General features: G+C 39.1%; 2 protein-coding genes across 6 annotated transcripts; both read right to left on the bottom strand.

The window, feature by feature from the left end:
- Nucleotides 1-1,352: 1,352 nt before the first annotated feature.
- LOC136446902 (natural resistance-associated macrophage protein 2-like) lies at nt 1,353-19,162 on the bottom strand. 5 transcript variants are annotated; one of them, XM_066445551.1, is made up of 18 exons: nt 18,914-19,162; nt 11,227-11,294; nt 10,138-10,326; nt 9,029-9,183; nt 8,523-8,645; nt 7,837-7,964; nt 7,073-7,171; nt 6,762-6,832; nt 6,390-6,457; nt 5,874-6,029; nt 5,345-5,503; nt 5,053-5,136; nt 4,552-4,671; nt 3,945-4,094; nt 3,516-3,589; nt 2,983-3,139; nt 2,753-2,797; nt 1,353-2,318 (listed from the first exon to the last, which is right to left on the bottom strand). In XM_066445551.1, the coding sequence occupies exons 3-18, from the start codon at nt 10,214-10,216 to the stop codon at nt 2,187-2,189; spliced, it is 1,800 nt and encodes a 599-aa protein (XP_066301648.1). In that variant the 5' UTR covers nt 10,217-10,326; nt 11,227-11,294; nt 18,914-19,162; the 3' UTR covers nt 1,353-2,186. The 5 variants fall into 5 exon arrangements, with proteins under 5 accessions (XP_066301648.1, XP_066301647.1, XP_066301646.1 ...); XM_066445550.1 differs by lacking the exon at nt 18,914-19,162 and adding an exon at nt 11,908-12,088 and having other exon boundaries at nt 11,227-11,290; XM_066445549.1 differs by lacking the exon at nt 18,914-19,162 and adding an exon at nt 11,886-11,983.
- Nucleotides 19,163-19,662: 500 nt separating this feature from the next.
- Nucleotides 19,663-25,820, bottom strand: LOC136446903 (uncharacterized). Its single transcript, XM_066445554.1, has 4 exons — nt 25,558-25,820; nt 22,746-22,875; nt 20,953-21,143; nt 19,663-20,650 (listed from the first exon to the last, which is right to left on the bottom strand). The coding sequence occupies exons 1-3, from the start codon at nt 25,601-25,603 to the stop codon at nt 20,966-20,968; spliced, it is 354 nt and encodes a 117-aa protein (XP_066301651.1). The 5' UTR covers nt 25,604-25,820; the 3' UTR covers nt 19,663-20,650; nt 20,953-20,965.
- Nucleotides 25,821-27,531: the final 1,711 nt, after the last annotated feature.

A 27,531-nucleotide genomic window follows, 5' to 3' on the forward strand; every position in this document is an offset into this window, starting at 1 on the left:
TGTCTGAAACGTCTGACCGTTTCCAAAGCTATCCAATTACTTGTCAATGAGTAACTGCTTGTGTATCTTATTACTATATATATAGCTGGATATATAGCTTCATCGACGAGCAAAGCAACGGTACACAATATGGCATGCATGAGGGCCTTTCAACCATTCTTCGACAGAGACGAGAGGCGCCATAAACTTTCTGCAATTTAGGACCCTTTGCTCAACGAGTCAAGAATTCTGCAAAATGCCAGAAACCTCAAACCTAGCTTCCGACCACTAAAGGAAAACCAAGGTTGGGAACAATCTGTCAAGTTTTAGGCCACGACTATCTTTTAGCGAGAATCATGTCCAGACCGTTTCCCACAAACTGCCTAATCCCTCCTGACTGATTCCCAACCGATTGCCCCAACTATCTCACGAACTAAAATGGCCGCAACCATCGATTTTCCAAAGAGGAGTCAGGGATCATTTTTATTTTTAATCAAAATTATTCATATTTCTATGTTGTAAATATTACAGACACACCAAATTAGGGTCACAGTTAGCGTCCATGTAAGTACAGCTTTGGGCTGCGTGTGGGTTGTGTGAAAGTCGGGGCTGGTTGGCTAACGTTCTGGTACTGGTCAGCTTGGTTGGAAATGAGTTGGCAGATATTTGTCTAAGGATCTAGGGTGAGTCATGGGTAGATTGGGAACTAGTTGGGAGTAAGTCAACAATGGTTATGGCATAGTTGGCAGTCCAATTTGACTCCCTACCATACCCCGACTGACTCCTTACAGAATCAACCTATTGAAATCTCATATCTATACATGCAAATAATTCCCTACTTTGTAGTATGTAGCAACTAATATAATATGTGGGCTAACCATAATTTTCTTGAAAATGTTATTGACGAAAACACTGCCCTTGCATACTGAACCACGACCTTTATTTCATACATCAGTAACTTTATTTCTCATAATCCCCAATAAATACTACAACAATCATCACAAATAAAGTATTTAAAAAAACATCAAATGACAGATCAAAGGAATGACATTATCTTTTCACCATTGGACCAGCCTCATGATGATCTTTCTCCTTAGGTTCAATGGAAACGAAGTTAAGAGGAAAAAATCTTATCAATGCACATGGATTACTAGTATGAAGACCTCTTACCAAGGAGGTTTTACTCTTACTAAGACCTATCCTGACTGTCAATCACAATTAGAAGTTCAGTCAATGGTAGCATTGACCAATAAAAGAGTGGCTGAGAGTCAATCATAGATTTCTAAAACAAAGCTAATATTGGCACCGCCCATGTCTTAAAACTGCTGGTCAACTTGTTGACAAAAATATTTCTGTGAATCTTCCATTGTACATGTACATGTATACCATCATTATGTATAACGTTCCATATGACATTCCATAGGAATCCTGCAACTGAATAATGACATATTAAGTAATAAACACTGAAAAATCTGGGCATAGTTCTTCACAACCCTAAAGAACAGTTCTTATGGCTTCCCTACCTTTGATTGCCAAATTCTTTTACTCAAACAGTTATATAATTGCAAATATGGTAAAGTAAACTTATGAAAGATAAATATATTACAGACTGGCCTGCACCTACCTCTATCAATCTTGGCCATTGTATACATATTGCTGAGGAATGAAGATTATTTTTCAAGATTACTGGCAAGGCAATATTGCAGAGACACTTTCTATGTGTAGAATGTAAAACTTCTTGTGTGAAATGTGTAAAAATTGAAAGTCAGTATCCATTGTGTGTTTCTAGTACGACTAATAATTCACTTTTGAACCATCTCATTGGCAGGCTGATATGCATACTGATATCAACATCAAGTTGAGTTTGTATGATTACTAAGATAAGATGTATACGCTAAAAGCAGTAACTTAAGCAATTGGATATGATTTTGGAACATTAAAAAAAATCATATCCTGTTACCTGGGTAACTGCTTTTGGCCTCAATGTCTAACCTTCATCGACATGTGTTGTAGGTTTTCGTTTGCCTTGAATCTTGGTACATTTTACCTTGGATAAAGTTGACTATAATAAAACTAGATATTGTCAAGTACATTTGAATGTATTGAAATGCTATTAAAAACTAGTATTTTGCAGAATAAATTCATTTGTATCAAAACGGTAGAGACAAAATGTATATTAAATAGACTCTATGTAAAATGTATCTTTTCTAGTCTGTTTTCTGTACTGCATTACTGCTTTGGTCCCCTTCCTCATCAGAAGAGAAGAGATTGTCTGTTGTTTCGAGTTCAGTCATTTGGTCCAGATGATACGATGGTTGTGCAGTATGACAACAAGCAAGCTGGAAAAGGGAAAACAAAACAGTCGGTGTCTCATATGCTTTATCACTGTTGTCATACATTGTACCATGTACAACTGTCCATTCACTCATTCATAAAAAGAGACATTGACAGCACACTGTTAAAGTACAAAATTTTATATCACACAGCATGCCATCATTATCATTTGGTCTAGGTGATATGATGGTTGTGCAATATGACAACAAGCAAACTGGAAAAGTTAAAAACAATCACTAATAGTCAGAGTCACATATGAGTACAGAGGCATTTTCAACAAACTGTTAAAGTACAACTTTTATATCACACAGCATGTCATCATTATCATTAAGTTGGGAGACTATTTATTTGGCTTTGCCCCTGAGGTTTTGCCAAAATTTAGTCATTGGAAATGCATGTCAAGCTGACACCTATAAAGATTTCATCTACTGTTACTCACCTTTTCAAGACATTTAGAACCCAGTGCTATCAAACATCTCCACGCCTGTAGATGAAATGAAATGAAATGAAAATGTATATGAGTACCGTTTTAAACTTACTATGAGATTCCTATCTTCCTATAATAAAAATTATGAATTGTGCTATGTTCAACTTTCAAATATTAACATTCCTTTTACAAAATACTATGTTAAAATTCAGTGTATAAAACTTAAAATCTGCAGTACATACCAAATATAGAACAAATGTCATGTAAGCCACCACAAGTACAGCTATGAAGGTGTATAGTGCCCAGTGTTGGGGTAACTTTTGTATGGATATGAATCCTAAGTAGAAGTTGATCCCCAACACAGCGATGGCCAGGGAGCAGACCAGGATTTTGTTTAATCTGTGGAAAGAAATTAACATTACATTCTTAGCATCAAATAGCTGTTAGAGCTATATGGTGTGAATAATGCAAAATACAGTACAAAATACTAGCATTTTTGGAACAAGCTTTGAAACTTGAAAAAGATCTTGCTATGGTTAAGAAGATGATGATGGTTAAGAAATAGCATGTTTAAGTGTTTTGTGGAAAATAGATAAAACAACTCAAACGACAAGGCTAGGCATTGTAGGGAGAAATTCCAGCACCAAGAAATAAAATCAAAGACGTTCTGGAAACCAAACTATTTCTAGCTGTAGAAGAAAAGATTTCACGTCATTTAAATCCAGAATTCATGTCGTATATTCTAAGGAACTGCAAGAGTAAAGACTGTACGTACACTCCATTCTTAAAGTCGTCCATGATACCAGACATGCTGGTGAAGGTCAACACAGGCATCAGAGCAAAGGGCAGCTGGAACACAAAGGACAAACATTCATTTACACGCAATGTGATCCAAGTAAGACAAACATGTAAACTGTTCATAGTAGCTTCATACAGATCAAAAGCAATGATGCTACAGATCTAAGGGTTTATTCATGTAGTATGGTAAGAAGTATCACACTTGGGAAAACCAATTCATAAAGGACAAGTTTTATTGATCCTATCAGGTATTTATGTAACCTAGAAAATTTGGCTAGATATTCAATGCCAAAAATTCCAAATGACCCAATACCTGCAAAATAATTATTGTCATTTGAAAACAAGATTTTGCGTCAACTTCAAGTTTGTCTTAAGAACTGTGCTACTGATATCTATTGTGGTTTACCTGAAGACTTTGTAACACATTCAAGAAGTCATTCATGCCCGTGAGGTCATTGACCCCCCTGAAGGCTGCCACAAAGATGGTTGGACCAATCGCGATGGACCTTGTCAGCAGCACCCTTTTCCACCTCGACCAATGAAGATTCAGGAATCCCTTTGGAGTTCAAAGACAAGTTTAGGTACAAGCAATCTGTGCCATTTCAATTTATAGTTACAAATAAACATACAACCTATAACATATGGATTTCAAGACAATATATTAGATACTTTATTACATAATTTTGCCTTTTTTCCTTATTTTGTTTGCTAACATGTATGTAATGTATGTATACCTTATAACTATGGAGCTAGCAATCTCATATTCTTAAGTTTTTGGGGAGGCCCACGAAAAAACACGTAGGTTTCTGGCCTCCCTACATGTTTTTCTTCTGCTATCATTATATGATTTAATGTCTTTACATATATGCAAATTAACAACTAAATAAAAAGCAATAAACAAAAAATCTTGACCAATAAAAAAAATGCTCACATAAATCACACATAGATACACCTACATCTTAAAAAGCATGAATGATATACTAAAGTAAAGGGTATGCAGTCCTAAAACATACCTCCATAACAAACTGCCCAGAATAAGTCCCTGTCATAGTTGAACTTTGACCAGAAGCCAGGATGCCAACAGCCCATATGTACATGGCAGCAATGCCGTATTTACAGCCCAGAAACACACCCTGGAAGTACATGTACACTGTATGACTGAGATATCAAAGGTAAAACAAAAACAACACTAGAAATATATTTACTAGTTTCAAAAGATACACACTTCAACAAGAACATGTGAGTTAAGACTGTTGAAGATAAGCTCTTATTCTGTTCAAGAAAATCTCTTATGAATATGATACTGTAAATGTTGAAATTTTCGCTGTGGTTTTATGTTTGCAGTTTTTTTTCAGTCACCGCAAACTTAAAACCACTGTGAAAAACTTGTCCTTTCTTTTCTTTCATAATTTCCATAAAACAGCAGTAAAATCCCGAGAAACAGTATCTACAGTGCATGTTTTCTAATGTGCCTCTGACATTAAATCCACAAGAGATAGGTAAAATCTACTCACCCCCTTATAAATATCAACTTCCACCTCTCCTGTGGTGTTGAATATAGCAGCATGAGGGTTTCCAGTTTCTGTGCAGATGTTATACTAAGGAAAATGGAAAAAGGAATAAACTTAATAATAATCTCATCTATATCATCAAATCAACATGGCTTAATGCAAATTCTGTGGCCAACTAATGTTATAAAGAATCATCTTTATACCTTGCACAATTATAGTTAAGAAAGGAGAAAAATGACATGAATAACAATTGACTTTATATTAAGTAAAGATGTTGAAATATCTTGTGACATACAAGCTGCTGATTGGTCACGTTGTGAAGGCCCTCTGCGAACACACACACAACAAACAGGTTGATGATGAAGGACACAAACAAGGCGATGGCAGCCTCGACAAAGAAGTACATGTTGGCTTCTCTCACGGCTTCTTTCTTGGTTCTGTCTACATCTCTGGACTGGAAAGAAAACACACATTTTAATCTATAATCCTAACACCTTTAGACAATGTCAGATCAGTTTAATCTAAGTAAAGGTAAAGGTAGTGCCATAGCCTTTTTGAGACCGTAAGGGCAGTGGGTTGCAATCCAGTGTGTCTAGGGTCCTGTATCAGAAGGCAGAGCCCAACCTTTTCCTTCCACTGCATTTTACCTCCCCAACCGAAGTCAGGTTTTTTACATCTGGGTGGTGTGAGGAAAGTCGTCTCAAGTGTCTTTCCCAAGAACACAATGTTTTCCAAAAATGCCAGGAATCAAACCCATGGAATCCCCTAGCCACAATTGAAACAAACAAAACAGATGGGCTACTGACAAGAAGAGAGCCCCCTACCTTCACCAATGCGGAGTGCAGGTAGAGATTGTGAGGCATGATGACGGCGCCAATGATTCCTACAGCCTGAGCCGCACCCTTATAGCCACAGTCTGCACAGCCCGGGATAAACAAGCCCTTCAGTACTTCTACCTGGTTTGGTCCCACGGTCCCATACTGAAAACAACGTTAAAGACATTTCATACATGTTACTGCACTGACATACTTATTTGCTAAGACTATAACTAATATGTAATTACCACTATTTACCACTAGGAAATTATCATATATACTGGCATTTTTGATAATCGAAATTGACCTTGATCTTCGTCTTTCCTGCACCAAATATCATTACAATCCATCCATAGGGTTCAACAGTTATATTCTAACCTCTTTGTAGTGCAAGGACATTTTAAAGATCTATTCCCTGAATTACCGGTAAGAAAACTTTTGTCTATGAATTGTCATAAGTTGACTCAAATTGTATGTACATATACTGTATAGGTCAGGATATTGAAGGAGAAGTGCTTCACTTACCTCATATCCAAAAGTTAAGGCCATCACGGTGATCAAAAAGGCAAAGAAGGCCTCGAGCTTACGTAGACCTGAAACATGCATAGCAATCACATTAGGATGGTATGGCGGTACATGTACATATAGTTCATTTGCATAGGCTAAAGGGCGCATTATGAGACAGGGTCACACACCAGGGGGCTTGAAATTGACCTTGACCTTTTGTCTTCCCAAGACCTAAACCACATACTGAATATCAACAAAATCCATCCAAAGGTTATGCTGACTACAAATATCGGGAAATGTCAACAGACACAAAGACACACCCAAAACAATACCTCCATTTTTCATAGAGCTAACATCAATAAAGGACAAATATGAGATATCTTTACTTACCATATTTGTCTAGAAACAGGAACACAAAGGTGTCTGTGATAGTTATAAGCACGCCTCCGTAAAGGGGTATTCTGTAAAATAAAACAGAAATTCGTAGATGCCACAGTACATACTCCAGCTGAATATTGACAGCGGACAAAAAGATTAGTATGCTAGCCACTTTTCATAGCATTTCTTACGCAACACAGGCAACTATACTAACAAATATGATATGGATCCAAAACAAATGAAATGAAAACAAAATATGATAAAATAGGTCTATTCTACTTCATAATTTCTCTGAGAACCATGTAGATAAAAGCACTACTTACTTTCCAGCAGAAAGCAGATTGAGGGCTATGGCTGACCCGATGACTTCCTGCATGTCTGAACCAATGATCGCTATCTCCACCATCACCCATAATGCTAGCCTAGAAAGAAGCACAAGGATTTTCTTATCATAATGAAAGTACAGACTGAGCATTTCATAAGGGTAACAGGTAGCCTTAAACAATTCATTCTTAGTAAATATGACTACTATATCTGATTCTGATATGTCCTATATACATAATGATTGCATATATGACCATACAATATTTGCTGAGTAACAAGCTTTTGTTCTCTTTGACTAACATGTTGCCATCCTTCTATTGGCTGATCACTGACAGTGAATTACAAAGTATCATACCTTCTAGGGTAGAAGGTATGATACTTTGGAATTCACTGTCCTTCCTTGGCTCTTTCATTCACTCACTCGCTCACTCACTCACTCACTCACTTACTCAATCACTCAATTACTTATTCACTCCCTCATCAACTGACTGACACCCTCACTCATAAACCCATTTTAACTCTCCCACCCACTTAGACCTGTATGACACTTGGAAAAATTTCTGGATGTACGACAATGACAAAATCGTACGTCTTCGGCGTACAGTGCTTTTTTTCCTGGGTGTGAATCGGCCCTGCACGTAGTACACCATTTGTATGGCCTTTAAGTCTTTGTCGTACATTACATCCAAGGTACTTTGTCATACATTGTTGTGGTACGTCCAGAAAATTTTGTGAATCGGGTCTTAGTCTGTCCTCTGCTCACCTTGGCACCCTGGGGTACTGTGAGTGGCACACCTCTGCCAGGTGCATGCCTGAGACCACCCCCAGTCTGGCTGCTAGTCTCTGCAGAACCAGCCCCATGATGTGGGCGAGAAGCAACAGCCAGAGAAGCTGCCATTGGATAAATGATAAATCTAATTATCACAGGGGCTAGCAGAATAGAAAAAGTTGGTCTTGACAGCTAGCCATTTATAAGGAGGTTTATGCCAAAAGGGCACCAATGCTTGTCCACTTTATTCCTAAAAATACAGATGCAATCATATCTGTTTAAAGGAAATTGAGAAGATTATCAGTAGTTTTTGAATAAAAAAATGATAGATAACAGTTTAGATTTAAAAAGTGTATCTAATTTAAAAAAAAAAAGAAAAAAAACTGTTTACACTTCAAAAGATATACTGTAAATGCAGAAATGTTCTCGGTAGTTTTATGTTTGCATTTTTTGCGGCAAGCTCTTCGCCGCGACCTTAAAACCACCAGAATTTTTTTTTGCCTGTGTTTCAGTCGCGCTACTCAAACGCGACGTGAAACCACTGCGAACACTCCATTTTTTCCCTACCACGAAATTAAAACCACGCAAACCTAAATGCCTTTACAGTAGCTGTTCACTAGATGCAACAAAAACAACTGCATGTACTTTTCTCATGCTAATACAAACATTAGAGACTATACCTTGTAGCGAGCAACAAATCCTGACTGTAAGTCGGACTCGATGTTCCCAGGGTCTAAATACGCAATACTCATGAGGAAACCTGGTCCTGTGAAGGCCCACAACTTCCGGAAGCTAAAGGAATACTGAAAAACATGACACAGAATGAGAAATTTTGTCAATAGAATGCTATATCAAGTACACAATGACTAACAAATACCCTAGGTTTTGTTCACTATGTAAGGCTGCTCTTTTCCTTGGTGATACTTTAAAGTGTCTTGATAATTCTTGACATTACTGTTCCATGGTAGTTTGTGCTACACCATATACATTCATTGCATGTCATTTACGTCATACACATTGCAGGTAATATCTATAATGTGAACAATGGAAAGTTTATCACAGAATCAGGCTATTGTTAAACTATACATATAGGCACCATGAAGACATGTATCTGTTACTGTATACAGATACAAGTTTAGTACCAACCAACATATCTTTTCAAAATTCCCAAGATAATTTCACTTACATCTTCTGATTGAGGGATAGATATCTTATCTTCAAAGTAGGTTCCACCATTGGCTACAGGGCCATCCTTGGCACCTTGTTGCGTCTTTTGCCTCATTGTCTGGTAGTCCGCGCTGGACTCCAGACACAGCTCATCCATACTGTCCGAATCGCGAGCTGAAGAAAAAAGTCAGACAAATTGGAAACAAATTAGTAATTGGCTTGCATTACAAATTTCATAACACTTCAATTTTCAAATACACACTTGGAATAATGATAGTTTGTAACACTTGTGGCTTTTGTCAATATCAGAAAATTATTTGTTAACATTTTTGTTACTGGCAGTTCGTTTGATTCAACTGTAAACTAGGAAGCACCTTTTTCATATATGGGATTAGATGACTTAAAGTACATGTATGTGTCCTTCTACAGCATGCACATTTGGCTTTATCAATGCGAATGTGCTTCAGCACCAAGGACAGGGTAATATGCATGGTTAGCTTTGGAAAAGCTACGATGTTATAAGGCCTGTTAATTCATTCACCATGATATCGAATAGTATTACATTCTAATCAAATTTGTTTTCATACATCTCTGGACAGAACAAACACTTTTGAAGAGAACTTACTATATCTTTAAACGGTCAAGGCAAGTCATCCTCGAAATGAGGCAAAGCTCAACAGAATAATTGTCAGAACCTGAAAACTTCTGTGATATGTAGAACATTTCATACATTACATTTCTAAGGATGAGTAATAGAAGTTTATTGCAAGTTCATGCCCGTGGGCTAATTGCAAATACATGGTAAAAACATAGAGAAAAACATACATGCGTCAGTAAACTGTGTCTGACTTTGTTGTAACAATAGGCTACTGGTACTAAATACAATTGTTGGCTATATCTAAACTAGCTGGGTTTGACTTCTTTTTCGGAAGCAGTGAGTGGAAGACGAAAATTCCCACTTTTTCTAGAATTTGTGGGTTCTGTGATTTCAAGAGAAAGGTAGCTTTTTGTTCATCTGTGAGTGTGTAAAAGTAGGGGCACTTCGTGGTAACTTGTTTAAATAATTCGGTTCTTTCGTCACTGTTAAATAGACACTTGGAAATAAAATAAAACTGATATTGTATCAACCTTCCATTATCATCAAAGGCACTTCCTCCACAGTGGGGTGTCTGCGACTCATACTATGCGTAGACTGGTCCTGAACCATCACACACTGCTAACACAGGGTTAGGAGGGCACTGAGTAGCAAGGAGGTCTGTTGTTGAGTTGTGTGGCTTTGGTAGAGAAGAAGCGGTGGTGGATTTAAGAAGTGGTGGTCTACAATGGAGAGGGAAAATAAAGATATTATAAGACAATTGCAAGGTGGGGGAAGTTAGATACTGCTGCATAGAGTGTATGACACAATAGAATTCTGAAGTGATGTCAATGTAGCAGCATATTTCCATTGCTGATGTTATAGTTGAGTTAACTTCTGCCATGACAAGTTTATGGAACATTATGATTTACACGAGATGCTATACACTGCATTACCAGTGTGTAACATTGATGTATGGTTGTGGCTGTTGAAAGGATGTTCCTGTCAATATTGATTTTGAAAACACTAGTACTATTGACAGAATGTTCCTGTCAATAAGAATTTTTGGCACTATTGACAAGATGTTCCAAACCTGAAGAAAACCCAGTAAAATGATGAAACGATAAGACTTCTTTATATTTCTGAGCAAGAATAATTATATATCATTAATACTATAATATAATAATTATATATGATTAAAAAATGGATGCTGTGGCCAGGGATTGAACGCCCAACCTTCCACATGCTAGCTAAGGAATTGCAAGTCAACCACTCTACCCACTGAGCTATTGCAGCAATGCTTTGACTTTATGTTTACTGAATACTGATTCAAATTAAGTATTTCTGTGCTTCCTGTCCCTTTTTTTGCACTAGCTGTTGAAAGGATGTTCCTGTCAATAGCCACACGGTTGATGTAAATGTAGATATATGACATGTGCTAGACTAAGTATATTTCAGGCTGAGCATATGTGATTTTTTTGTATGTATATGTATCACGCCGGTATGTATGTATGATGTAGACTTTACAAAAGTCGCTGTACTTTAGTGGTGTCAATAAAGATTGTATATTTGTATATGTTATCGCTGAGACGTCATATATTTTAACTTTTTTAATTCAGCACATAATCTTTTTAATGACTTACCCATTAGACCTAGGAATCTCCCACAGAATTCCAAAAGAAAGCGAAGATGATCCTACTAATCCTCCTACCTGCAATACATGTTAACAAGTTTTACATTTTTATACATTCGGCATTTAGTCACCCGTAATAACTAGCCATGAAGACATGGCAATTAATGTTGTTGTTGTTGTCATTGCCTAACGTCTATCATATCGCTAGACGTGGTCTCTTGGTGCTGGAATAAATGAATATGATATTGATAAGGAATATTAAAGTTAATCGTAAACAAAAGTAACTGTGCGTGAATACTATCCTCAGGTTATTTTTTTCATGGAGGCTGGTACGGCTGGATGTAAAACTAAAACGCCTAAAGGGACTAATATAAAGGATACTGACAGCTTGATCAATCAAACACCAACGTGTCACGAGTAACAGCTGCTTCGACTGCTTTTCGCGTAATTTGAGGCCAAATGGCCTTCTATACAAATTATATTTCTATCCGCCCCCCTCCCCCTATTTCGCCACGCAGTCATCGCAGTCATCACACTAAATTTATCAGCCCAGATCGCCACACAACATGATTAACTTGACATTCCCTCCTCGCTACAAGATGTGAATGCTACAACACAAGGCTTTAAGGTGCAGTTACGTGATAAAACAAGTGTTTTGTAAACAGGTACCGGCTTCTGACTGTTGTCGAACCTACCTGCACAGCGTGTCCTCATTCTGACTTCCGGGTTTCACAACAATGGATTGTGGGTAATTTAGGAAGCACACATCATTGAAAACGTCATAAAACTTGGCATGCCAAGTTTAATAGGGAAACTTGTTGGAGCCAAAGTGATGTAAGGGGTCGTCTTCTGGATTTGGCGTCTTGCTAGCTAAGTTTGAAGCACGAACTGTCTTCAAGTAGATGGAGAGTTACACTGCCACAGGATTGAAGCAATGATCAGATTCTATTGGGGTTTCTATCACTCTAAGCAAGGAGTCGATGAGGTTCTATTCTCCTCCCAATCGACCAAATCAACGTTAGAGGGACCCTCCATAAGGGTTCGTCGATCTTAGATATGATCAATGATATTTGCAGGTGAAACATTCTTATCTTATTTCAAAACTTGACTGGATGTACTATATAAAATATCTAAAAGTAAAACATTCCCTTGGTGGAAAGTGGAACATTCCCGCACCTAACAATGAACTTCGGCCATTAACTTTTTATACAACTTATCATTCGGCAATTTCAAAACAACTCAGAGCAAAGGTACACAGTGACGAATCATTAAGGGTGTTCTGAGGCTTTACCAAGAGTCGTTTGGAGCCAGGTGAGTTTCATGCTTTATATAAACGTATCTGAGACTGAAAATAACGGTGTGATTAACGGATAGATCGCACCTGTAACATTGTCTTAACGTCTGTTGCGCACCTGTTGCGCACAATTAGTGGGCTTTAAAAATGTCGCCCTCCATTTTTCCTGTACAATCCAGGCCATTGCTTTATCTTTCACGTGGAAATGTCACCACTTACTGACCGATGTTTCACTAAACTTGTTTCACATAGTCATTTCATGACCTTTAGTCTATTTGGGACAAGGTACAACTAGAATAGTTATTTGCTAGTTCTGTACAGCAAGGACGGAAGGAAGGACGGAAAGAAGGAAGGAAGGAAGGAAGGAAGGAAGGAAGGACGGAAAGAAGGAAGGAAGGAAGGAAGGAAGGAAGGAAGGAAAGAAGGAAGGAAGGAAGGAATGAAGGAAGGAAGGAAGCTTATACCCTGCGCCATCTACATATCGAATCTACCAGCCTCATTACCCGACAAGGGTACCTACCGGCTGATGCAAGGTGAATATGCAAGGTGAATATGTACACATAGCCACCACAGAAACCGCAAAGTGTACAGTGATTCTTAACCTTTTCCTAAGCATATTGGTTTCACCAGTGTCTAGCAAGCTTCACGATATGTTAATGATTGGCGAGTTGTTGCGCTGATTATCATATAGATCATATAAAGTGTTGGAAACAGTGTTACACGGTGAAGTGGAGACAGTAATGACTAATGTTATGAACATGATTTTTTTATACGTCATGGCGGACATGACTTTGAGAACAAACACCCGCTATGTAGCCTTTTCGTTTTCACATTGACGTGCATCCAAATTAGGGAGAACTTACCACACGCTTTACAGACCTAGACTCATACCAAAAGAGAGGAATTAAAAGAGAAAAAAGGATTTGTGAAGTCAATGGCACTGCCTAATATGTTTTGGCTTGTAGCAAATTCTCTCAGACCTTGGCAATGGTCCATAATATAAAAACGGAATCTTTGTCCAGCGCATACATGATAGACGATAAGCATGTATATGTGCGTAAATATTCAAACCGTGTCCCTATCCAAAACCTAAACCAATACGGTAGTATCCGCAAACAACATTTCAATTGCGACATACACTTATGCACACATTTTTTCAATACAGCATTAATATTGAAGCCAATCCTGTCATGTGCTGAAGGAACCTAGCAATGGCGGAAGTACAAGTTCTGACGACGAAGGTCTGCCTGTTCCAGCTATGGCGGAACTTCCTTGTCTTCATGTACAGCCTATTTGTTGTTCCGTGGCTGAAGCTATCCGACCGTTCCAGCAGCAGCAAAGAAGGTACTAACGATCCTTTAAAATCAAAACATAGAATACTTGCTATCTTACATCACTGAAATATGTAAGTTCATGCATACATGGTCTGCTTTTGTAAAGATAGAGAGGGATATGTACATATAGATGTGTAGAAATATAGATAACATAATTCTATGATTGTAGTAATGGTGATATCTTTAACCGTGAGTCACACATCTATAGCTAGCTTGAATTACCGCAGACAATTGTAAGACCGTTGTTTGTGACGTCATTCAAGAGTTAAACTTCAAACTTGGTTTGTTAGGCAACATGGCCATTTTATCGCTATATATACTGAGTTCAATTCATTTCAGTCGATTTCATTGCAGATTCACAGCCCCTTTGAAGCGACGAGGATATGAGTGTTTTTACAATGTCCAATTCACGCTTAATTGTGAGTGCTCTTTTATTGAGTGGCATCTATCTGTCGTGCAGCATGCTTTGCTCTTGTAGTGAGACTTAAAAAGGAAAGAAAAATCCAATGACTGTGATATGCTGTTCTTTTGATACAATGTGTATTATGTTGACAGAATTAGGGCTGCTACTCATGGTTGATTTACAGTGACGCTCAAAACATACGACGATGGTGACGCAGTGCTAAAACTGAACGGCCTGTTCCTCTGTGATCGCCACTACTCACTGTGTGTAAGTGGCAAAGACGGCGCCAGACAGGATTTCCTCAAAATGAAAATAACTTTAAAACTCGAGGGTTACAGGAGACACGTCCACGTACAAATCTTCAGAAAGCTTAAAATGTAGTTTAAATCGATTTTGTAACCTTATCATTTTCTAAATAAAGGTGTAGTCCTTGAAATAAAGCAGGTGCTGTAAAATACGACAATGATGAAATATCCAATCCTCATAAGCTATGTACAAATTCTTAAGAAAGAGTAATAACTCACAAACCAAAATGCCGCTTCCCAACAGTATACATTTTTTTTTTTTTTTTTTTTTTTTTTATTAAACAACAGAAGAATATACAGGACACAGAGGTGATGTACTCTAGCTGAAGCTAATATTAAACATCACCTCTGGAAAAAAAATGCAAGTTACATAGACAAGTACAATAGTAATGAGAAACAGCAATTGGGTCGTCCAATACAAACAAGCTAACAAACAAACAAACAATGAATATATCAATATACCTGAACTAAGTTTTAAAACGTCTGCTTGTCAAAATATAGTGCTGAGTCAAGCCTAAAATGTTACAGTTGAAATCATACGAAACAAAGGATGAACCTCTTAATAATAAATAAATGAAGGCTTGATCAGACAAAGTATCGATATCAAGAATAGGGGCTAAAAGGTTCCGTAGGTTGCCCAGAAGGTTGAGTCTTTGTTGATTGTATATAGGGCAGTACAAAAGATAATGAGCAACACTTTCGCTTCGACATCCGCAAGTGCAGGCTGGACTTGTTGCTAAGTTGCGTGTAAATAAACTTAGGTTAAGACTGCACGTGCCGGTGCGAAGGCGTGTGAGGAGGGCGCAAGTGTACCGGGGGCCATGACTAAAATGTGAATAGAAAGAGGGACGTACTAATTTCACTAGATGTTTTTTAAACAACGAAAGATTTAAGGATCGAACAGCTATACCAAGACCGTTCCAATGATGCGTTGCATAAGGAATAAAAGACTTTTGATATCGAGTTGTGGAGCATAGCGGTATCCTTAGATTAAGTTTGTTGCGAAGATTATAAGAAGTAGAAATGGAGACTTCAGGAGGGATCAAATCCTTAAGATACTGGCGAGTATGGCCATGGACAATTTTGTAGAACATGATCAGAGAGTGAACGTGACGACGATCCGAAAGTTTTTCCCAACCTAATTCAGAAAGTAGCGAAGAATACGAAGACCCTCTTACAGCCCCTGAGACTGCAAGCGCGCATTCGTATTGGACACGTTCTAATCGCTGGGAATCATATAAAGTACATCCATGCCAAATAATGTCAGCATATTCAAGGAGAGGACGAATAAAGGATTTATAAATAACATCAAGTACTGTTCGTGATAATCTGAATTTCAATTTGTTAAGAGTGGACACTCGTTTGGACGCCTTGCCAATCATATGAGAAATTTGTGCTTCCCATGACAAGGTGGACGTAAGAAAAGTCCCTATATGCTTGTGGGTTTTGACTGATTTAATAACACAGTTATCAAGAAGAAGAGGGGGGTGGTTGGGAGGATTTGATTTCTTAGAAAAACACATTTCTTCAGTCTTTAAAGGGTTTAGGTTCATAAGCCATGTTGAAGACCAAAATGATATCTTCCTAAGATCAGTATTGAGTCGATCAGCTGTAACGTTAGGATCTTCCACAATGTCCAATAATGAACTATCGTCAGCAAATAAAAAAGGGCATGTAACTAGACCGTCCACCATGTCATTAATGAAGACAAGAAATAAGAGAGGCCCTAAAACTGAACCCTGAGGTACACCTGCGCCAACATAACTCCAATCCGAACATTGACCATCAATAACAACTCTTTGCTCTCTGTCAGAGAGGTAGCTATGGAACCAATTTAAGATTGGGCCGTCGACCCCGTTTCTCTGCAGCTTGAAAATAAGTCCTTTATGCCAGACTTTGTCAAATGCTCTAGAAAAGTCTAAGTAAACCGCTCTGACTTCTTTGTTGGAATCTAGAGCATTAAAGATTTTATCAGTAATACAAATAAGTTGATTTACTGTCGAATCTCCGCGGATGAAGCCCGACTGGAGGGAATATAGTAAATTTTGAGACATCAAATGATTATACAAGTGTTTGGATACAATTTTTTCTAAAATTTTGGACAAACAGGGCAACAGAGATACGGGGCGATAATTAGATAGTATACATTTCTGGATAGCAAGTCCCAGTTTATAAGAAACCTTTATCATCTTTTTGTTATTTCGAGTTTGGCCTATTTTTCTTTCAAAATTTAAAAAGATACTCCCATGTCTTGTTTATTTAGAAATATCTTACGCATGAAGACAACGTTTCTCGTTGATATTATTTTCTATCTACTGCGAAGAGCCTGCTTCTATGTCACCGTTCTTGGACCCTACCATATTCTTAAAACCAGCTGACTTTCTCGTATCTGATATATCTATATCATCGTACAAGTAGAGTCGTCTTTTGTTCTGATATAAGGATTTGTCTGTGGGAGACTTGGGGCTCTGTACGTCGTGTATCAAGTGCAGATAGTTCGGTGTGACTTCGCGAGCGAGAGAGTCCCTGCTGGGTTTGTACACTCCCTGGGGACTTTGTTCAATTGACGGTCGTTTGTACATTCCTTCAGGACTTAGTTCAATCGACGGTTGATTCTGTTTGACGGAATCCCTACTGATGGCGGCATTACGTCTGCAAACCCACCAACCTCCCACTAGGACAGTCACCAGCACGACTAACGCTATAACCACGCCTATCACAATTCTAACAGAAGTCGACAACCCACTGGCTGGACTCTGATAAGACGTAGAAGTGACATTTCTGTCAGAAACAGTCGTTACTGTAGTTTTTAAACGATGTGTTGTTGCTGTAGAAGATTTCGACACGGCTTGAGATGTATTTAATGGTAGACTCGACGGTTCAGACGACGGCAGAGAAGTTGACACTAATGACGTATTTGCCATTATAGGCTTAGTTGTCAATGGCAACGGTGGTGACGTCAGGTTGAGTGACATAGTTGGTGACCTTGGCGTTTCGTCAGACGACCTAATTGCAGGTGTTCTCGTGGTATAAGTGCTCCCCCATTGCGCAGCCGCCAGACTAGGTGTAGATGAAGGACGTGCTGTAGATGCTGTAAAAATGATTGATTGGTTGGTTGGTTGATTGACTGTTTCATTAATTGATTGATTGATTGATTGATTGGTTGGTTGATTCATTGATTCATTGAGTCATTGGTCCATTGGTTCATTGGTTCATTGGTTCATTGGTTCATTGGTTTATTGATTGAGCGTCTGGCTTAATTCGAAAGTAGCCGATATCATTCTAAATCGATAATTTGTGATCATTCTACGAAGTTACGATGAAACGTTGAAGAAAAAACACAAATTTTCTTTGCTATTCCAGCTTTTCATACTTGCTGTTTTTGTAGAGTTCTTTGACATGTCTTACAAAAGACGACATTCTTTTCTGAATACTAGTAATCATTCCATTCAATTAAATCCTTTAAAGAATCGCTCTCACACAGGAGTTATCTGAATACAATGACTCGCTGACGTCAAAGCAGTATCAGACCGTCATGACGAGGTCATAGGTCCATACAGCACATTTCCCCCCGGGGCACAAAACTGTGCCTGGCCTCTGAATAAGATAATGGTATCTGACTTCTTAGTTTGAACAATGGTCAATACTTCCCGAATAGACATGAGTCATACGATGTGCCCTCTAAATACCCTTCCTCAGTTTCATTTTACTTAACAAAATACAATACAGTACTTCATTTGTTCATTAAGAAAAGGTTCTTAAAGACTAAATGCCCTGCTCTTTTTGTTTCTTGATCTTGTGTGTAATTGCCATGGGTTTGTTTACACGATGTATTATTATTACATGATATAAGAATTTGTCCCCACCATGTACTGCGTTGACTATGTTTCATAAAGCCACACGTATTTATTGTTTACAGGTATCGCCACGAGAACAACTCTGTATGAATTACGCTGTACATGAACGTAGCGTGAAATATTTTCGCGACATTTCAAAGGTTGTATCTTAATTCAAATCGAAAACAACTTCGTGGCGGAACAAAAGTTCGCTTTATTTGTGTGTTTAGCTTGGTAAATTACGTGGTATTCTAAACCCTATCACACATTACGTCTCCAAATGCCATGTTTCCTAGTGTCACATTCCTAAAGTGCACATGACACTAATCAACTGGTCAAGATTATACAAGAGAATAGGGGTTCAAAAACACAATATATATAAGTCGTCAGTTCTTCTGTATTTATACCACCTTAACATACGTCGACCAGCGTTTGACAGATATACCACCAAACGGGCCAAGGAATTCCGCTCTTTTAAGATACAGTAGTGACGATGTACTGTAGTGAAAACAAGATATGTTTTACCTGCAACAGCTGTCTTGGTCAGAGTCAGGAAGCAGCAACAGACGAGAGTCAGTCGTGCCATGTCTGGGGTAAACATCGCTGTATATGCGGAAGGAACTTCTAGAGTGTATTTTCTCGGGTAGTATCTATACAAGTCCACGTTTTTCGTCAGGTGGTGTACATGACAATAGGTGTACTTAGTGGACACCTTAACTCTGTGAACTAGGTGGTGTTATGGGGAAAGGTACGACGTTTCCTTTCTGACATGCGCTTACCACTGTTAAACCAAATGGACCGGTTTTTGCTTTATACGTGTGGGTGCATTTTTGTTACAATGATTGCACTGATCACTGTGAGCGTGTAATATGATTATGGGGATTGACAGATCACTTCATGATTTTTATGTGTTGCGTTTTGACGTTCAACTCATGAAGTTTTAGTGTGTTGAGTGGTATTCAAGTTCACCGAACGATTTACGTTGAACAGTGCATTGGATGATAAGGCATGATAACTATTCGCCTCAGGACATTTGTCACACCCAGTGAAAACAACCTTTCTCGCGTGACTTCACGAGATCAACCATGCCATAAGTTTTGGCGGGAATCGTCAAGAACTACAACTTCGATGTTACAAGAAGGGAGCAGGCTAATGTATGATTTATCATAACAAGTATCACCAAGAAGTTAGTAAGTAATTAGCAAGTAAGTTTGTAAGAACTGTAAGTAGACGAGTACTACAAAGAAAATGACGGAGAATTAAGATCCAGCCATTCAATACATCCGTACTTTATTTCCTATTGAATCTGTGTTTCAAATTCATTTGACAAACTATTCAGAACTTCTGCTTGTAACAGTTGAAAATATATTCCTTATTTCAACACAAGAGATATTGTTGTCCTATTTTGGAATATGATTTAAGAAATATTTATTCCACGTCCCAATAGGCACACTTAAAAATCTAAGTTTTCCGAAACTGTTTTACTTAAAATCTTTATCATAATTTCATTTCAGACGTAATTATTTTCAGCATAATGTTCCTTCAGATGAACAAGCAAATCAGATGTTTTGCCGTATGGACAGCAAATTATTAGGCCTAGGGAAAAATGTTGTGTTTCCGGTTGCACGCCAGACACTAGCAAAAACATGCCGACTCTAGCATTTTTGTGGGGGTGGGCCGCTAGCCAGGGACTTCCAATATCGATATGAGTGATGAAAATATAGAATAGAGTCCAAACACTGGTAGTCTTACAAATTCTGTTTTTGTGCTTCTTATATCAATACAAAAATACGATCTTTAAACACCTTAAAGCATTGGTAAAGGTTACGCCGAGTGAAGAAATGGAACCTTTACGCATGTTTCAAGGTCTGCCTAAAGATCGGTTTTCGTGCAGTGATATCCCGCACAGACTAAGGCTTCGAACTGGCAGTTTATATTTGAATGTGTAGTGAACACTGTACTTATTTGATCAGTTTATTGATATACCTTATCTGTATAATACCTGTGCACGTGTCCTGACGTATTCATGTTTTACATTGTTCAAGGGAAACTTAACTTTCAACTACGTTTGTCGGATCCCTTCAGCCGAGATCATTAAAAAACAGAGAATCCTTTCCAACCGACCCTAACAGGACCGGAAACGGAAACACGACATTTTTTTCCTAGGCCTTATAGAAAAGTCTTTTATTGCTGCAGGTGAAGAGCCGAGTCTGTTCGTGCGCTGGAGAGATTCTCCCTGAATCATTGATGCTCACTGGTCCTCTGCAAAGTGAACAAATTGTATTAGATACAATTGGGGACACAAATTTGTCAAAAGAATGAACAATCAAGCGCGGAAAATGGGATACAACAATAACGTTGAATGACAGATAATTCTAAAGTCACCAATATCACCAGATCCACCTAGCAGTTATGGTTAGGCCATGTTGATTTGATTATATGGAAGACATCAGAGCGCGCTTCAATTTTCGTCCATTGTGTAAATGTAAATGCTCATATTAGACTTCGTTGTTTGTATTAGAATAGACAGATAGATGGTAAATCACAATTCAGATGTTCCTAACCTTGAATCAGGAGCTATGTTGTTCGGCACATCAACCAGCATTTTGGACTCCTCCACGAGTTCCGCTCGCCGCTGTAACAGTCGCACTCCGGGGCCTCCCGGAGCACTCCCCCCGCGAGCATCTCCATGTCCTCCGCCTGCCGCATGTCGCGTTTGGTCGATAATGGCTTGCCCCCCCTCCGGTGAAGCCACCTGAAAAGAAGATGAGAAATACCCCCATTATCGCCCACACTATCAGTAGTGGAAATCATTTCAAAACGTGTAGATCGTGAGATACGATTAACCCTAATACCCTCCGGTGCGGTGAAGCCATCTGAAAAGAAGATGTTTTCCCCGTTATCGCCCACATAAAATACTAGCAGTAGTGGATAATACGAAATCATTTAAAAACGTGTAAATCGTGAGTATGATTGATTAGGTGTATATCGTGAGATATGCCATTTCAAAGCATGTAGATCGTGAGTAATGATTAGTTACGTTAGATGTTGATGTCTTCTTTGACAATCAATAATATGCTATATGTTCGAGTGTTATGAATGCATATCGAAGCTTTAGCGGTACAGAATCGTTTCTTTTATAAATGGGCCTTTCGTATTGCCAAGAGTGAAACTGGTATTTAAAGCTAAAGACTGGCTTCAGTTACGTTCACGAAATAATTTGTTTATCATTCTGCCACGGGGCATATTACATTCAAAAGCTATCTATGCATGCTGATTTTGTAAAGTTACTACACTTACAATATTATCCACATTTTAAGTGTTTCTTTATTCCTATTTTGTATTTGCTCTCTTCATTGATTATTAGTATACTGACGTACTAAATTATGTTCCGTTTATATTTTCCTACTTACATGTAAGATACGTATCGTTATTTGTTACTCGTTCGTTTAGCTTACTTTTGGGTTTTATAAGTCAGATTGTCTTCTGTCCCTTTTAGCTTTTATCTTCCTGTGTTTTCTTAGCTTAATGACATGTATTGAATAGAATGCAAGATAAAAGACGATGTCCCGAAGGTTTGGTCCATTTACATCTAGAAGTTGTGATTTTCTTGATTGCCGAAAATTACCCCTTTCTTCAGCCTATAAAGCCTTTTTTCATAATGTCTTATGGTGTTAAGATGTTCTTAAGACACAAAGGCACAAAGAAGCGTTTCATCCTCGCAGAATCAAAGAAAAAAGGTAATACAATTCACAAAAACGCTCATTAAATTTGTTCTTTGAAGTTTGACGCATCGCTGGACCCTCTGTGACGTACTTTGCGGTGTGAGCAGCTTTCATGCCAAATGAAATCATAAATTGGCCAAATTTCCATTTAGCGGGGAACGTTTGATACAGTCAGAGGGTCTCATGTGTTGCGCGACAGGAGTACGTCGGCAAATTCAGCACATTAGCGGGCGAGGCGCGGGCGTGTTGTAAACCTGATCCACTTGAAGATAGAAGAAGGGTGTCAAGACTATACATAATGTACAAAATAATTGATAAACTGGTGGAAGTACCTACTACTTAGTATCAAAAATCGACCTTGACCTTTGTCTTCCAAACACATACCCACATGCCAAATATCATCGTAATCCATCCTGCGGTTGTGCTGACTACAAAAATCCGGGAACACAAACACACACACACACACACACACACACACACACAAACAAACACACACACACACACACACAGATAGAGAGAGAGAGAGAGAGAGAGAGAGAGAGAGAGAGAGAGAGATTCTTTTCAATATTTCATGGAAGTTCATTGCACAGGTATACCACCCTATTCTGTGCATAAACATATGATTTACTTACGGACAGTCATAGCGGCAGAATTTGCTAGTGAGCGCTTCCTGGGATTTGCAGTCACAGTAGTAGCCGAAGCCGTAGGGCAGGAGAAACCGCTTCGCCATCGTCATGGAAACGGCCTGGTGATGGTGAACACCTGCCGAAAAACAAACCTCATCAAGGTCTCTTTGTTTCTGTACATCAAATATGATGTCTGTTAGAGTAATTTTGCGGCAAATTGGTTGCCTAATGTCTACTTAACATGTGAAATGTCTCCGCTTTGTATAATCTGTATAACCTACGTAAAAATATATGTTAATACCTAAGTTACTAAGTACCTGTATATGTACCTAGCAACCACCTGTATTGTATACTGTATATTGTTCAGTTACCAGGGCTAGCCCTTTCTACAAACCTTATCCGTGTACAGGCGGAAATGGCGCGCGATCCACATCTGGCAAATGAAACTTTCCTCTAATTGCTCCCCATGTTTGTGTAGTGAGCGTCATGGAATCGTTTTAGCACTGGAGATTGAATTCTATTGAAGAGCGCCAGCAAAGAAATTAGAGTTTCGATGCTTATGTTCAATGTTCAAAGCAGGCTTGAACGGATTCGTGGTGGAATGGGATACGAAGGACTAATTTTGATTTTGCGGGTTATTAATATGGAAGGCATAGGCTTAGGATGATTATATTGTGCACTGCTGATGAGCTCCGGTCCCAATTCTAATTTAGGCCACATCATTTTATGGATGTCGTCCGCGCGTGCATTGCTGTTCGCCTGTTCTCAAAAAATAAAAATCACCCCCTCCAAGGCTCCGTGGAACTCCAGAACTTGCTGACACATATTGACGCAAAAGGCCAGCATTGTGCCGGCTTGTCGTAAAACTCGTTATGTACTACCACAAAATACGTCAGCATCAAAGTTCACTGTAACAAGAAAACTGTGGCCATAATTTTGGATTGGTATGCCATCAACGTTGGCGAAGGGATATTACGTTTGCGCAGTTGTAGCAGCTGCCATCGAGAAGAGCCCAGACATTTTCAAAGATGTCATATCCAGAGTGGCTCTCACACGTAACACGTTTCTTTTGCAACGATAAGAGAAACGGGAGAGGAGGCATTGATGTAGAGGTCTCATAGCGAGATTTGTAAGTGTGAACTATGGAATGCTTAACATGGAGTTCAATGCCATGTATGTTGAAACTGTCACAATTCATGCGAGCATCGGCCGACTTTGTAGATCGCCCGAAGCTCGCCGAATTTCAAAATCGCCCGAGCGTCGACCGTATTTTCCAATGAAAATCTCGGGCGACATCCGACGAACACTAAAAACTAAAAAATCCCTCATGAGATGGTACCATCTATTGGACATAGACGAAGACTAACCTGGGAAAAGGCCAATATTTGGATCAACTTTTCTTTCTAAAAATCGCCCGAAGCCCGCGTAATCGACAGGACGTCGGCCGTACTTCGGCCGAAAATGCACATTTGAAGCTCGCCAACACGTCGGCCGAGCTGAATTTCTTATTTGTGACGGGGGCTTAATGAGTATTTTCATCTGTCATCTATCATCCACAGATCTTTGAGCCAAAAACCTTCTAATAGTGTACATCTTTGATAGTTTTTGTCAATATATTAAACATCGATCAGTTCAGCTGAGTCTGCTATTAAATAAAGATGAACAAGACAACTTATATGTACCTCCTACACATGGAGACTTGTTGCTTGTTTGATACACTGTGTTCTGTGGTTCAATTCGCAATACCAGCTTTGTAGTCCTGTGGTTTTGAAGCATTTTTTTTGGGTTGCCCTTTTTTTTCGCCCGCGCGCAGTAGTTTTGAGCCTCCAGAAGACGTAATCCATAAAATTAAGATGGTGTGGACTTATTACATTCGCCAAGAAGGTTATGTTTTTGGTTGCGTTCGTGTGTGTGTCTGTCTGTCTGTCAACACAATAACTCGAAAATAACTGGATAGATCGTCTTGATATTTGGTACATGAATGTGGGTAGGTCTTGATGAGACCTCGAAATAATTAAATTTTGGCTTCCTAGTTTTCATATTTACTTTGCCGATGCATGTTTATCGCAACGACCCTTGCCATGAAATCAGAGAATAGCAGTATACGCCATCTTTAGCACAGACTTGGACGCTTCTTGTTCATTCTAGCAATACAATCTAACGATAGAATGGTGGGATTAAGTTCTATGGACTTGTGTACAGCCCTGACGCCATGATAAATGATTGGATGTATCTATGATATGCTAGCTAACAGTTACTCAAGCAACTGGATAAAATTTGGAAACGGTATCAAAGACGTTATGAACCTTTCTCGAATGTCCTTATTATTGACCTAGATGTCTAACATTCATCGACGTACTGGTGATACATTTATGAGAAAGACATTTGATGATGTTCCTCCCACAACTGTTAAGCGAAACACTGTTCTGTAAAAATTAGTTTAATCTACAGGGTCTCTGATCATGAGCGCCATTCGCTCTGTTAGTCACGATATTGATGGATAACAAGGCCTTTCATATCCTAATCGTACGGACGGTCTTGCTGGATAAAGACTATGAAAACACCACGACGAGAGCTCTAAGATTCAGGAAGATTTGTGAAGTATGTAGCATGTACTGTCACTCGTGTAGATCTTCAAAAAAAAAAAAAAACAATAATACCCCGTAGACAGGAGCTTTTTATGACAAGGAATAATTTTTTGGTTTCACGATTTTCTATTCTGTCAACAGGGTGAAACATGTGGACGAAGGACAGTCGTTGAAACTGTGGTTACCACTTGTGATGAAGGTGGAGATTAAAAAGATAGTTCCGTACTCACAATATAGGCAGACTACAGCAAGAAGCATCATCCGCGAGAACGTCATGGTGAAGAGCTGGTGAAGAAATCCTGGAGTGTCTTCCCTTCCTCTGCCTTTTCTGACCGAAGTTGCTACTGCGCACTCCACCTAGTCGTCTATCTCTTATACTAGCAGCCAATATCGCGCAACACCTTACGTTTGTACACGCACGCGCCAACAGGTGCGCACGACACAACGGACTACCCGGCACCTCCCTCGTGACGTAACCCCAGCTGTATAAACGCCCCCGAGAGTCATAAAGTACCTTTATGAAGACATATGTTCCCTACCTTCTTAACCGTGACATGACGCACACTTTCAAAAGTTTCATCTTTTTATAAAGGGGCTGAGAAGCCTGTTCACGACAGTTTTGCCGCCTATCATAGACCGGTGACGCACGAGAAACGCCATGAACCCAAGCTTTTAAGCGCCAATGGGAAGTAATTTGCCAAATCTTCAATCGTTTTTTATCCAAAGGTTTTTGCGACAGGGCGTCCCGTTGGCTATGCGTTATGATCCATAAATCACTTTTGAACTACGACGGCAGAAGGTAGCCAAACTTTGTACAGTTCGCCTTCAACAGATCAAGACGAAATGTTCTTCTGAAGATCAGACAAAAGCAGACTACAAAAACTTTTGCAAGTTCTTCAAGAGGATTTATTCCTCTTTCCTTAATTATCTCCATGAAAACGGAGATATAGTTGTGTATGTGTGTGTGTGTGTGTGTGTGTGTGTGTGTCTGTGTGTGTGTGTGTGTGGGTAGGTGATGGACAGACGAAGGTCAAGGTCGGTTGGTATGTGACCTTGGTACTGCAGCAGAACGTTTTTTCCATCTTTTGACCTGGATGTGCTATGGTCTTGATTTGTTGGTGCAAGATAGCTTGTTTCATTATTATTGATAATCGAGGTGGTATTATGCATGGCATATGAAATAGGAACTCCTGGTTACATTAAAGTTACATACATACTCTTTGGATTCATAGAAACAACTTCAGTCCATTTAGATTGGAGTAAGTGTAATAGCTGTCAATCTGTTGCCTATGTATAATCCTTTATGTCTGGGACAAGTGTGTTTATACATAAAGTATTACAAGTTATGTCTCCATGTGATTCAAAACCAGATAAGAATTTGTTAGGTGTATAGATCAAGAATAGTACATAGTGTTTTGATACATTGTATCTAGCGTTAGAATGTAGTAGTTAAGTGTTTCATGCTTTGTATTATAACGTTACATTCTTTAGACCACGTGTTGTTATATGTGCTTCTAGCCCTCTGTGCAATTACGATTATTCAACAGATTGTAGCATTACAGCCAGTCTGAGTAATGAGGCTGTTGTAACGTGCTCCAGGCACCTCCTCGAACACGGGACCCCCATTCTTACGAAAGAAGGTGCAGCCCCGACTAGGATACCCCTCCCTGATTAGAACCGGGGTCTCCCAATTACCAATAAATTGGAACCAGGAGACTCAACTGCAAAGCCGCTACCCGACAGTTGAGCTACACAATGACATCCCTTTTATCAATATATCTGCGGCCTCTTTGTTTCCTTTCCTTCGCTTCTTCTTGGCCTTTTCTTTCAATGTCAGATGCAGAAGAAGTGGATAAAGAAAGAATGGCGGAGATCTGCGGGATGGCCATATATTTCCGCCGGGGATTAGGATAAGAGCCCCCGTGGGTGCTGAAGCTTGGTGACTGATGTTATCGACGTGGGTGTGAAGTCTGCTGCTATACTCAAGCCGATCTATCTGCTGCAGTATCCTTCAGTTTTAGGACTGCACATCGCCTCTAGTATATGCAGTACGTAACCGTGCCAGGAAGATGAGGGTGTTTGTAACAATAGGTGTTACTGGGTCTGAACGACAAGAGCAAGCAGAGGTGACAAAAGCCTTCTTACTTCGTGCGCCAGATATGTCTTGCATTCGACAGAACATCCGACCAGACACCGCGCGGTGT

This window comes from Branchiostoma lanceolatum, chromosome 13 (genome assembly GCF_035083965.1).
Source record: "Branchiostoma lanceolatum isolate klBraLanc5 chromosome 13, klBraLanc5.hap2, whole genome shotgun sequence".
Taxonomy (NCBI): domain Eukaryota; kingdom Metazoa; phylum Chordata; class Leptocardii; order Amphioxiformes; family Branchiostomatidae; genus Branchiostoma; species Branchiostoma lanceolatum.